At 57.8% G+C, this 12,846-nt stretch overlaps 1 protein-coding gene across 1 annotated transcript; it reads right to left on the reverse strand.

Annotated features, from left to right (window-relative positions):
* Positions 1-1,918: 1,918 nt before the first annotated feature.
* On the reverse strand, positions 1,919-12,331 carry LOC119090369 (insulin-like growth factor-binding protein-related protein 1). Its single transcript, XM_037213168.1, has 4 exons — positions 11,967-12,331; positions 8,485-8,635; positions 7,187-7,330; positions 1,919-2,553 (listed from the first exon to the last, which is right to left on the reverse strand). The coding sequence occupies exons 1-4, from the start codon at positions 12,240-12,242 to the stop codon at positions 2,363-2,365; spliced, it is 762 nt and encodes a 253-aa protein (XP_037069063.1). The 5' UTR covers positions 12,243-12,331; the 3' UTR covers positions 1,919-2,362.
* Positions 12,332-12,846: the final 515 nt, after the last annotated feature.

Consider the following 12,846-nt stretch of genomic DNA (forward strand, 5'->3'; position numbering starts at 1 on the left):
CAGAGGTTCAACTAGAAGTACGGTATTGGTCGCTATGGTGGTCATCTCATCTGCATTTGCATGCATACAAAGTGAATGAGATTTCAAATTCAGGCTATGGATCATAAGTACAGGAGCAATCTAGTTACGAGGAACTTCTCAAAAGCACTTCAAGACACGATATCAGTCCCGATCACGAATGCATTTCAGTGGGTATAACGGACTGCATTTCCACCTTCAGGTCTTCGTCGTCGTCGCCACCCTGGCCGCCGCCGTCGCCGCTGCCCCGGCACCCGACACCTCGTCATACCACCCAGAGTACCAGTACAAGGAGGAGGCCAAGCCGTTCGCCTACGACTACGCCGTCAGCGACCACTACACCGGCACCAACTTCGCCAAGAAAGAGGAGAACGATGGCCACAACACCCAGGGATATTACTCGGTGGCTCTGCCAGACGGCCGCACCCAGCACGTCAAGTACGTCGCCGACAAGTACGGTGGCTTTAGCGCCGAGGTCACCTACGAGGGAGAGGCCCAGTACCCCGAGTATCACCCCGCTCCTGCCTACAAGGCTGCTGCTCCGGCCTACAAGTCTGCCGCCAATGTTTACAAGCCCGCGTACAAGGCCGCTACTCTCGTCCATCAGCCAACCGTCACCACTGCCTATCAGCCCACTTCCTTGCCCTACAAGGCCACCACTCCAGCCTACAAGCGCACTTTTAAGCCTGGTGCCCTAACATACGGGACAGCTGCTCCTGCTTATCAGGCAACTGCACCTGTTTATCAGACAACTACCCAGGCCCATCAGCCTGACTTGAAGTCTGCTGCCCCTGCGTACAATGCTCTTCCTCTTTCCTACACCCCTGCTGCCCCGGCCTACACATCTGCTGCCCCGGACTACACAGATGCTGCCTCGGCCTACACATCTGCTGCCCCGGCCTATACATCTGCTGCCCCGGACTACACATCTGCTGTCCCGGTAGACAAACCAGAGGCCTCTCCGCACAAGTCCTCGACCTCTGCCTACAAGTCCTCCCACAAGACGGCTGCCCGAGCTTTAAGCCGGGTGTGACGTATTAGAAGCGAGCAAGTTGTGTTGGCGTTTTGAAGCTGTGCGTTGTCATGTGACTTCATGCAATGTATATACAATGAACGTTTTGTTAAAACAGAGCTTTTCTCGAAGCTGGTCTTTTCTGTTGGCATGCATATGTCAACAAGCAATGCATTCTGGGAAGATAACGCAGCTGTGGTCTGTGGTATGTGATAATACTGGCGGTGTCGTATTCCAGAAGTCCTGTAGCGCACGTTGAAGGACGCGAACAATATTTGGATGAGCTTGTCCGCAGTGGTAATGCTGGACATTGGAAGACTTTTGAGAGAATCCTTATAACATCGTTGCCCTTGAAAGGGGAGGCAGTGTATGGGCCACACTCGTTAAAATGCATATTCGGACCACCTAGATGACTTATTGCCGAGCTGATCGAACCTATATCATTTGAAGGGCATGTTCAGCCCGTGCATGATCTCTGATTATCATGTCCACGGCATCGACGGCCATTCGTACAAGGTGTTCCGCGTGGGTGTAGGTTCTCTTGTAATATACTTGGATGGGATTTTAAAATATAAGCAGGTCTTCAGTTGGTCCATTAGCAGGTCATCAGTCAGTCACACTGGCAGGTCATTAATCAGTCACACTGACAGGTCAGCAGTCAGTCACACTAGCAGGTCATTAGTCAGCCACACCAGCAGGTCATCAGTCAGTTATGCTGTCAGGCTATCAGTCAGTCACATTAGCAGGTCATCAGCCTCTGGAATCTGAAGATCCTGAGCTCCGTGCTATCGACGCCTGATGACGCAGAAGAAAAGTTACTATTTCGACTCGGTAACGCGATACGCTGCATTTCGACGATGATATTTACGAATACCGTTGCGCAAAAAGTTGTATGTATCCAATGTATTAATGACATCTACGCCAACGTTTTCAGTCACGATAATCGACGCACGGTACAGACTAGCAGCACTGAAGCTCTTTACAGACCAGCGAGGGCCACATCCGTCGCTAACAAGCAGGCAGTGTTCGGTTTATTTGTCGCGTGCGACCGCCAGCTCAGCTCGGCTGGGCATCGAGGTGGTCAGCCGGCGCACAAGGGGCCGCGGGGCGATGGCAGTGACGCGTGCCGACAGACCTCCTCGACATCCACCGACCGTCCGAGGCGAGCTGGCGCCGGCGAGGCGCGCCGGAGGCCGCCTGCCCACCCGAGGCGGCTCGAGCGGCGGAGCCCGGACCGAGCCGTCGCAGCGCCGATGCAGCGCACCTCCTAAACAGTAGCACCAGTGAGTGGATTCAGCGCGGGCCGCCGACCACGACGGGACAGAGGCGCGCTCAGAGCTCGCCCTTGGTCGCCTTGTAGACGCCGACCCGAGCGGCGGCGCGCGTCTCGCCCTTGCCGTTGCGCGCGATGCACGTGTAGGTGCCCGAGTCGCTGGGCTTGAGGTCGACGATCTGCACCCAGCCGGTCACCATCAGCTTCTCAGGGCCGCCGCGGGTCTGGATCGCCATGTCCTCGCGGTCACCTGGTGGCGTAGATGAGAACCAGTGGTTAAGTTAGCCACCAACAGAGGGCGAATGTTTCGCTTTCAACTTCCCAGACGGGCAATGTTCCTCGCGGCCCTGCAACGACAGCCGATTCTGAACGACGCAGCTGAGATTGCGCCTCTGCCAAATTGGTCCAACGGCGCAACGAGCTCAACTGGTTTCGCGAAGGGCAGCGCGGACTCTAAGCCGGGACGGACGACGCCCGGACTGTACGGCGCGATACGGGGGTCAATGGATGAGGGTCCCAGAGTCGCAGGGAACGGCCAAGGGAGCCGGTGGTCCCTTGGTCTGGGCTGCGGTGGTCTGCTCTACCTCCGCGGTATGTGCGCGCACATCAGCCTCTCGGTCGCAGCATGCGGAATCAGACATTCACACATAGCGATGCCACGGTAGCCAAGATAACGACACTCTGATGTGTATTGCACGTTAATTGGTTTGCTAATTAATATTGATGCATTGGATGACACCCAGGCGCGGGTAAATTCATTTGGGAAAAGCCGAAGTGGATGTTTGATAATCTGCATTGTTAGTGGTCACAGCTCTCCAAACGGTTTCGTGATCTACAGTGGGGGCAATCTGCGTGAGAAACAAGTGAGCTTCGCACAAGATGTGTTAGGCTTAGGACAGGTTTAGCGTGGACGCTTGCATCGGATAACATTCTCTTGAGCTAACCCACCCGCGAGCCGTTCCCTGTCAGCTGTGCCCAACCACTCCCATCCGTTTGTAGTTTTCCAGCACCTTTGATTAAAATTGTGAAATATGTCAGGAGCGGGTATACCAAAGCCTACTCTTCAACGTTGTGTTAGTTGCATAACCATCGTGAATGAAGCAGTGATGACGAGAGTTAGGAGGCTCAGGTAGTAACATCATGCAGTATTTATTGAAATTTCTACCATACATTTCGTGAACTCCTACCAAAACCTTATTCCTGAACTTGATTTTCCAAAAATCTGTGTTTAGCTGATCCCGCTACCCATTCCATAAGAGTATCTCTGACTTTACCCAGCCCGTGAGGTCCTCTAGTCCAGAGCTTTCTGCTGGACGGCAGCGATGCCGTTTTCAGGGGCATCTCCGCCTGTGCAGTGGTCCAGTCTGAGCCTGCCTCTGCGGCCCAGCATGAGGCCGCCCCTGCAGCCCAGCATGAGGCCGCCCCTGCGGCCCGGCATGAGGCCGCCCCTGCGGCCCGGCATGAGGCCGCCCCTGCGGCCCGGCTTGAGGCCGCCTCTGCGGCTTGAGTGACATCACAGGCCGTTCCCGCCCTGCCCACTCAGTGCAGTCTGGATCGCGTCGGCCCGGCGCCGCCGTCGGGGTGCTGCAGAGGAATGTAAACACGGCTCTGGGTTCAGCTGACATCACCGCTGCGGCGGAGACGCTCAAGGTACCGCAGGGCGTGGGCTCTCGTCCTGCGACGCGGACCGCATGCCATTCAAAGTGTGTGCATGACGTTCGTGAAAATGTTTGCTCACAATCTACACTATCCTCCGATTGCGTTTGCAGGCGCGGGGGTAGCTTCAGGAGACAGTGCACGGGCCGCTCACGTGTGACTGAAATGAGTCCTATGAGGACCGTTGGTGCTCACAGTCAACACTATCCTCCGATTGCGTTTGCAAACGCAGGGGCAGCTTCAGGAGAAAGCGCACGGGTCGCCAACATGACTGAAATGAGCCCTATAATGACTGTTGACAGCATGCAGTCGTTTTAGGTGGATCGTTTCCAGCCCGCGACAAGTCGAATGCCTCCAAAGGCGGCAGCTCTCGCCGGAGCTGACACCGCCTCCGACGCTTCCGGCCCGGCTGGCGCCGTCCAGAGTTCAAAACTTCAGACGATACGACCGAGGCCGCCGACCAAGGACAGACGCGCAGCCCCTCGCAGCCAACCATCCACCTACACGCCCACACGCGCGCACACACACACACACACACACACACACACACACACACACACACACACACACACGCACACACACACACACACGCACACACACGCACACACACACACACACACACACACACACGCACACACACACACACACACACACGAACACACTCCGTCTTTTGAAAACGTTGACAATAGCTTGCCATCGGAGAAATGCCCCTTGGTGCACGAGTTCAGTCCCCAGACACGAGAGCCTCCTCCCCGAGTTCTCAGGTTTCCGCCGCCCGTGCCACTGCGGCCGGCTGTTTGCTCAGTGCCGCCATTGTCCTGCCGACACGCACCGATAGCGCCGCCTGGCAACCGGCGCCGGTACTTCAGCTGCACAGCGCGCCGGGGCACTTGGGGATGTGGCAACGAAACTATCGTGTGCCCCTCGAACAATTCCCCTTTTTAATGCCGGGAATAGGGGACTTATTCCGCGCAACGCAACTGGCTCCACGCAGCAGATGTTTCATGCAATAACGTGGTGTTGAACACCGCGGCTCCTCCGGTAGTTTCGTGGCGTGACGGCCGCGTCCTCAATTCTCCGCACGTCTGATAGCACAGATGGCTACAGCGGGGCGGGCGCCGCCGTGACCAGTGGCGCACAATCCGGCGCAGGTCTCCAGTCAGCAAAACAACTCCTCTGGCGGCCTGGAGTCCCTCCTGGCCTGCGTCCCAGCTGTATCCGCTGAGACGGTCTGTGGCCGGAAGTGAGACCGTGACGTAGGCACGAAGGCACGTTCCGGGACAGCGACCAGAGGCCAAACCAAATAAAGTGACAATCTACGGTGGCACACTGCCCTCACTTTCGACGCAGTGTTGGCAATAACAGCCCAAATCTTTCGATCGAAAAGCAAAGCAACGTGAAGCCGTCCGTCCCTTTCTGTCGAGCCCACGGCATGGGAGCCGCTCCGGCCGGGTCGCGTGCTCAGCACCGGGCGTAGCCGGCGCCGGCCGGACCGCGTTGGCGGCGTGGACGCAGCGCGGCCGGCCATGCCGAGCTACGCCCGGCGCAGCCCAGCCGGGGGTGGCGGGCTGCCAGCCGCGGCTGTGGCGACGTCAGTCGTGACTAACCAACAAACAAACCACCCACAGGCCTGGCGCGGTCCGGCGGCACGTCCGTCCGGAGCGTCACGTGACCGGGCGGCAGCTGCAGGGCGGCGCGCCGCATCTGGCCGCCCCCGCGTCGTCGGCACGGCTGCAGCCGCCCCGCTCCACTTACACAGCGCCCGCGCGCGCCCAGCGCCCCGCCCCCCCCCCCCCCCTCCCTCCCCGCGGCGGCGGCGGCGGCGGCGCCGGAACGCCTTCGGCGGCCGCCAACGGGCAGCTGACGCACCGGCTGCTCCCCCCCCCCATCCCCCTCCCGGCCGGCCTGGGCGGATCCAGGTCACCAGGCATGATCCAGTTCATGTCTGATGATCCCGGAGTAGGCGGTCGATGAGCTGCGCAAGATCAAACGCTTCAGCGGTGCGGAAGCCGCTGGTCTAAGCTCACGTCCAGCATTAATTCCTGCCCGGCGTGTCCATCCATTGTAATGGATAAGAAGCGATGGCCGTCTAGACGTCCCCTTAAAAGACATGAATTTATAAACTGTGCGAATTCAGCAGGTCGTTGGGAAGGCTATGATGCAGGGAGGAGGACGGTGTCAACAGAAAAATGTTGACGTCATTGCCTCACACAGCGTTCGCCAGTCAAGCCGAGATACGGGATAGGGCTCAACAGTAAAAGTTCATATGTGGTGATCAGCAAAGATAAATTTTGGGTGTATTCACAGCGCGCCAAGAATGCTCTTTTCTGCGTGACGTCACGCAGAATCTTTGCCGGACATGTTCACACTGGGATTTGTGTTTTGTTTAGATCTTGACTATCTTGACGATTACTGCAAATACACATATTTTCGCTTGCAGGTAACACGAGTGCTCTTATGAGGAAAAACTGTCGACCATGCTCTTTGAAACTTGAACACCCTTTTTTACTACTCATGGTCGGTAAACTGCAAGTAAATTGACCTCTTTATAACTGAATCTGTTGCGTCATTTCTGTCTCACTCCAATCGAGTCGCGGAAAAAGATTATGCGTGTCCGGCAACGATTCTACGTGACATCGCGCAGCATCTCTGTCGTCGGAGTCGCTGCGCACACCAAACGGCGCCGCATCCGTGTGGCGTAAAGTCACGTATGACGTCTATGCCATTGGATCTTAGTCATTCAGAGTCGCTGTAGCCTCAATATTTAACCTAAGGACTGCAGTTTATCTTCATACCCTCCCCACAAATGTTGATTATCAACGCATGATTATATCTGAAATAAAACGAGCATACAGTTGTGACATTCTAATTACTCTCACCAGCACATTAGATCCAGGCCACCTTGGGGCTTACACCGGCCCGTATGATCGTTTTGCCTTTAAGCTCCAGCCGGCAGCGTCTGATGCCACACCCTTCCCAGCTCGGCCGGTGTCTCAGCTCGTGTCGGCAGACGTCCGGAGCGTACGTACCGGGCAGGGTGACGGTGCGGCCGTCCTCGCCCGTCTTCTCCAAGGAGATGTCTAGAGCGTACGTACCGGGCAGGGTGACGGTGCGGTCGTCCTCGCCCGTCTTCTCCCAGGAGACGTCCAGAGCGTACGTACCGGGTAGGGCGACGGTGCGGCCGTCCTCGCCCGTCTTCTCCCAGGAGACGTCCAGAGCGTACGTACCGGGCAGGGTGACGGTGCGGCCGTCCTCGCCCGTCTTCTCCCAGGAGATCTCGGGGATGGGGTAGCCGCGAACCTCGCAGTCGATGACGAGCTTGTCGCCCAGCTGCTCGTGCGCGTGCTTCGGCCCGCTGGCGATCACCGGCGCTGCCGACGCAGAGGTATGACGTCATGGTGACGTCACAGAACGGCGCGGTCATGTCACGGGAGACTGTGTCATGTCAGGTGGCGACGGTGGCGGGCCGCGGGGAGAAAGTGTCGCTCGCCGTGGCACCAGACGATGGTGTCACAATGCGAAACGGCGGTATGACGTCACTGAATGTCAGTGTCTTGTCACAGAGCGGCCATGTCATGCCACAGAACGATGCCGCAGCACGGGATAGGGTTCCGGAACATGAAATCAAGACGTTACGGTCGAAACGACGGCGTTACGCGAAGAACTGCAGCGCGACACACAACGATGGTACCACGTCAGGAAGCTACGAAATCCCGCTTCACCGTAACGTTACGAAAAGAGTCACAAAACAGCGGCATCAGGTCACGCACTGAGGGCGTCACGTCAGAGAGCGACTCCACTGAATGACGGCATGCGGTCATATCACGGAATGGGACGTCGTATATGTTCACGAACGACGGTATCAAGCTCGAGAATTGCGATATCACACTAAAAATACAGTGATACCGTCACGCGACGTACCACTGCTAGCGTCTTTTCCTTAACAAGCCTGCGGGCAGTCACGCGATCGCCGAGAGGGAAGCGCCTTAGTCCATCGCGCAACCAACAGATGTTCTGATAAGGCTGTGTTGTAAGTGTATTGACGCGAGAAAAATGTACATCAAGAGAATGCGCCAGACAATTGTCTCGCCGTCAGTACCAGTCAGCCGTGTGCGAGCGAGTATCCGCGAGCGTCGAAAGGCACCGTCCCAGGTTCAGTTCCCTGTGGCTACATCGCCAGACGTGATATCAGCTGTCTGCGCTAACAAAGCGTCACGTTCCAGCGGTCGTTTGAGCTCCACTCCAGACATAAATCAAGCGTTCTCGAACTGCGGTAAGTCGCTTGCTTCGATTCCGGCTTCTCGAGTCATATTCCTCGGCTGTCCGCTGGCCAGTCTCGAACAGTCCGCGCATCTGGAGTTTGAGTGTCAAGAGTTTGAGAGTTTGAGTCAACTGACGTGTCTCGCAGGGTTGTCATATCTGGACCTTGGCTGTCAGCCAGCTGTTCATCAGGGTCCTGTGGCCCTTGGGCGTCAAGTGGCCTGCTTCGCACGGCCTCCCAACTTCACCTTGGGCGTCGACTGACCTGTCTCGCAGGGCCCCCACATCTGGACCTTGGGTGCCTCTTGCGTGCCGTTCTTGTAGGCCACCTCCATCAGCTGGCAGAGGTTGGGGTAGGTGTTGCCGTCAGAGCCGCACACCATCTCCTGCTCCTTGCAGACGCACAGCGCCGCCCGCTGCAACACAGCAGGTCAGGAGCGCGTCAGGACCACACCCTACGGCACGTATGCAGGCTCCGGGGCCGCAGCAGGCAGCGAGCAGTGACTGAAGATTCGACGCGGACTCGTCCGAGTTGGTGTCCGAGGTTTCACTAACGCGTGAAGAGGATTATAGGAGACCACAGAGCTGGTGCACCAGGACAATGTCGCATGTTCTGCTGCCTTATCTCTATCGCCGCATGCTCCAAAGGTCTACTGCAAGATGTCTCAGCACACAGGAGTAGCATCGAAACTTATGAGGTTGCACCCGGCTGCATGGGACGACTTGAAATAAGACTCAGCGGTTAAGAATCACATGCGACGTCTCCTGGAGGCAGGTACGGCACGCATTTATTTTAGCATCTGTATCTAATCGAGTGATTGGCGAAACAAAATGCTTTCATCACACAGAAAATATAATGCGTTGCTTATCAAGTGCAATGCACCGGGGTGATTGTGATTGGAGACAGGAAAGAACGAACCGACAACTCACCACCGGGGAACATCCCCTGATATTTCTGTTAAGCCCCTCACCTTAAACCAGTAAAGAGCGAGCCAGGCTGAGGCGCAGCTTCATCAAGCATGATAACCTGACCGTGACTTTGCATCGCTGCATATTTAACACCACGTCATCATAAGATCATACCAGCAAAGCGTATGGTTGCCCGTCAGCCGCAGTTGCGTGGCGAGAAACGGCGCTCCACCAGAAACTCCGTCCAGCTCCTGGCTGCGTCTAAAGCATTGGCGGCAGCCTAACACTACTATTGTCCTGACAGACTTACGCTGTACACTACCCATTCTGCAGTCCGCATCACGCAGATGTCTGTAAGTCTGTCTGTCATGTCTGACGTCTGATGTCTGTCTGTCTGATGTCTGTCCCCAGTGGCAGTTGGAGCAGTCCCGGCAACCTTTTGGATATGCAGTGCTCGCCTCCGCTGCGATCCCTTGTCTGTATTGTACTCAGAGCATAGTTTGGCCTGCCTCCATGACCCAGAACCAGTCCGTGCTCTAACCTTTCCCCTTCTGGCCCTGAGTCTTTCGGTGCTACAGCCGCCGCCACTGCGGCCCGAACCTCTTCGTATTGTAGCCTTCCCCTTTTGACCCTGAATCTGTCATGCTACAACTGCCGCCACTGTGACCCAGAGCACCCGTGTTGTAAGCACCTACCCCATCTCCAGTCTGCAGCCACTCCACTTTATGCCCTCCCTGCTGGTTCCAGATCCTGCGTGCTGTACGCCCCATCCCCACCCTCTACCCCCCGCCTCTGTGACCCAGAGCTTGCCCGTGGCATTCCCGCCGCCGCCGTGACCCAGAGCTTGTCCGTGACACTGCCCCCGCCTCTGTGACTCAGAGCTTGTCCGTGACACTCGCGCCGCCGCTGTGACCCAGAGCTTGCCCGTGGCACTCCCGCCGCCGCTGTGACCCAGAACTTGTCCGTGACACTCGCGCCGCCGCTGTGACCCAGAGCTTGCCCGTGACACTCGCGCCGCCGCTGTGACCCAGAGCTTGCCCGTGACACTCCCGCCGCCTCTGTGACCCCGAGCTTGTCCGTGACACTCGCGCCGCCGCTGTGACCCAGAGCCACGCCGACCCAGTCCCAAGTTTGGCATGCCTCCCGTCAGCCGTGTCCAGTGTAATAAGCAGACCACGTCCGGTCCGCATAAACAGTCGTCTTCCTGGCGACCACAGACGCGCGCGTGGCCCCGGCGGCAAGAACACGCGGTGGGCCAGTTTTCTTTTTGCAGTCGCACGTTTAGGCCCGTTGCGCAGCGTTTGTGGGTGGACCAATACCAATAGTTCCTTGTCACAGAGTCCGCAAACAGGCAACAATGACAAATCTTTCAGAATTACATTTTGCCGGTACCATGGCATATGCGACCATAACTTGAATATGCTGCCTCAGAAGTGATTCGAAGCTAAACCGACAATTTTCCTGATCTTTAAAGTTAGGCTCCAGCCTTATGCAACACAACTTGAATTTTGAATTCAAATCCTACACCAAGCCTTACGTTCTGGCACTCTTGTTGCAGCACACGTGAGTATTTCCTAGACCTGCCGCTCCATGCCAGCAGTTTCAGACTGGCCTCCGTGTCCGGCATGCCCTGTCCGCCGCCCACGGACCCTGTCATCGCCGGTCAGCTGCCCCCGCCCCGCAGGACACGGCCGCCGGCCGAGCGGCGTCTGCACCCTGGGTGACATCAGACGCCCACTGGAGCCCAAGATGGCGCCGGCCGTCTGCTCGGCCGCTTACACAGCGCTGAGCTAGCCGCGGCGCGCCGCTGCGTGGGGGCGAGTCTGGCGGTCACTCTGTCTATCGGACGGAGGCGAGTGCTGGACGTGATTCCGACAACACTGGGATGAGGTAATGCGACTCACTTCCGCGAGCCGTGCCGAACTGCGGGGACAAGGCGGGGGCAAATAGAGGGCGTCGCGTGCAGGGTTAGAGCTCGAAACTGCGTACGCTTCAGGATATCCGGCTACAGCAGCATCACCCGTCGTAACAATGCCAACTGGGTACCTCTGTGAGCATCACGGTAAGCACCCCACGGAGGGTCGGCCGTGTGCGGGGTCCTCCAGCCCGCAGACTGCAGCCGCCGCTGACTCGGCCCTGCAGCGAGCTGGCCACTGGTGTTGTTGTTCTCCCAGAGCATGACGTGGCAGTGGGCGGCTGCCAACGGCTTGCGGCCGGGGGTGGTGCCGTTTCCAGGGACCGGACCCGAACAGCGGGGCATTGGGAGACGCGGGACGCGGACCAGAGACCGCGGCGTCATGGAGCATGATGTCACCGACGTCCTGCTCGACTGAACTAGCCGAAGTCGGGCTCCATGTCCTGCACATAGGCGCCAAGGTGCGAATAGCAGCACAAAACTTTGCTGCATCCGAGCTTTTCAAATCGAAGTCGACGAATGTGCGGCGGGGTGGTCAGAGCCGCGTCCTGATTGGCCATAGTGGCCAGGATCAGAGTCATGGATTGGTAGCGCCGGGGACAGCTGACGCTGGTCTGGTAAAAGGAACGTCACAAACCAGCTGAAACTTGGAAGTGCTCTAGCTCGAGATGCAAACATTGTCATTACAAACGTCTCAAGAGGAAGCCAATATGTGGCGAGACGCTGTAGCAGCGTTGATAGCTCCGGCTATTGCAGAAAAAGCACACAATTCGAATGACATGTGCAAGTACGAGTCACATTTGATACGCGCGTACTCCCTCTCCCCGACCGCAGCACCCAGAATAGAACCAAGACACGCCTGGGACAAAACTGGCCGCCGTCCAAGCGAAATACGGCGGTCCGCGATCTCCACCTGCCCGTACCTTTCTGCCCTTCTTCTGGTTCGTCTTGATGACCTGGCACTCGAGGTTCTCACCGCAGCGGCCGTCTCCGCGCAGCCTCTTCCTCATCTTCATGGACGGGTCGTCACACTCCTCACCCTCGCGCTTGCCGCAGACGGCGCAGCAGTTGCAGAGGTCCATGACGACGCCGGAGTAGCACTCGGTGGCCACCGCACACTTGCTCGGGTCGCATTCGCCGCAGTCGGCGGCCAGCGCCGCCGCCGCGCACGCCAGCACCAGCAAAGCCGTGCGGATCATCGCTGCTGCTCCCGGGTCGTCGATCCCTGCAGGACGTGCCGTACACCGGGCGCTGCCTCCTCTGCCGCCGATGCCTGACTGGGGCGCCAGCGCCGCCGCCCGCCGCCCGCGGGTTGGTCCGTTGGCGGGCGCGTCGGCGCGAACGCCGTCCTGCGCAGGCCCCTGTCCGTCGTTTAGATTACGGCCAGTCGAAGATAATAAACAGCGTCGCTGCGAGATCCGGTGTCGGGGTCGCCACGGCAGGGGCGTCTGCGAGACGGCAATCCGCGGCTGGGCCGCAGTTTCTGTGGCGCCTGCGTGAGGCGATGTCTTTAGTTAATGTGTTGCACACAATGGGCATTGGCATGTACACAGACGCAGGCCATTGCATTGTAAATGGGCATGGACACAGACGCAGGCCATTGCAAAAGACCAGCATTCCAGCGTCGTGGTGTTCATGCTGATGTCAAGGATCGTGGAGGCAGCGTTCGTTAGTCCGCTTTACAGTCCGAGAACAAAGCAGCGATATCCCATTTTACGACTGGTTGCAGGTGGTGAGGCTTGGACCGCGTGCAAGGTAGACCACACGGACCAACGTGAGCTTCTGGAAGTTGCCTTTATCAAT

The sequence above is a fragment of the Pollicipes pollicipes genome, unplaced genomic scaffold (assembly GCF_011947565.3).
Source record: "Pollicipes pollicipes isolate AB1234 unplaced genomic scaffold, Ppol_2.1 Scaffold_3087;HRSCAF=3621_pilon_pilon_pilon, whole genome shotgun sequence".
Taxonomy (NCBI): domain Eukaryota; kingdom Metazoa; phylum Arthropoda; class Thecostraca; order Pollicipedomorpha; family Pollicipedidae; genus Pollicipes; species Pollicipes pollicipes.

Bases quoted from the DNA above. Each gene is read 5' to 3' on its own strand.
- LOC119090369 (XM_037213168.1), bottom strand. From the start codon at position 12,242: ATGATCCGCACGGCTTTGCTGGTGCTGGCGTGCGCGGCGGCGGCGCTG. The intron at 8,636-11,966 runs GTACGGGCAGGT...GCTGTGTTGCAG, and splicing joins ACCAGAAGAAGGGCAGAAAG to CGGGCGGCGCTGTGCGTCTG. The intron at 7,331-8,484 runs GTCAGTCGACGC...CTGCGTCGGCAG, and splicing joins GTGGGGGCCCTGCGAGACAG to CGCCGGTGATCGCCAGCGGG.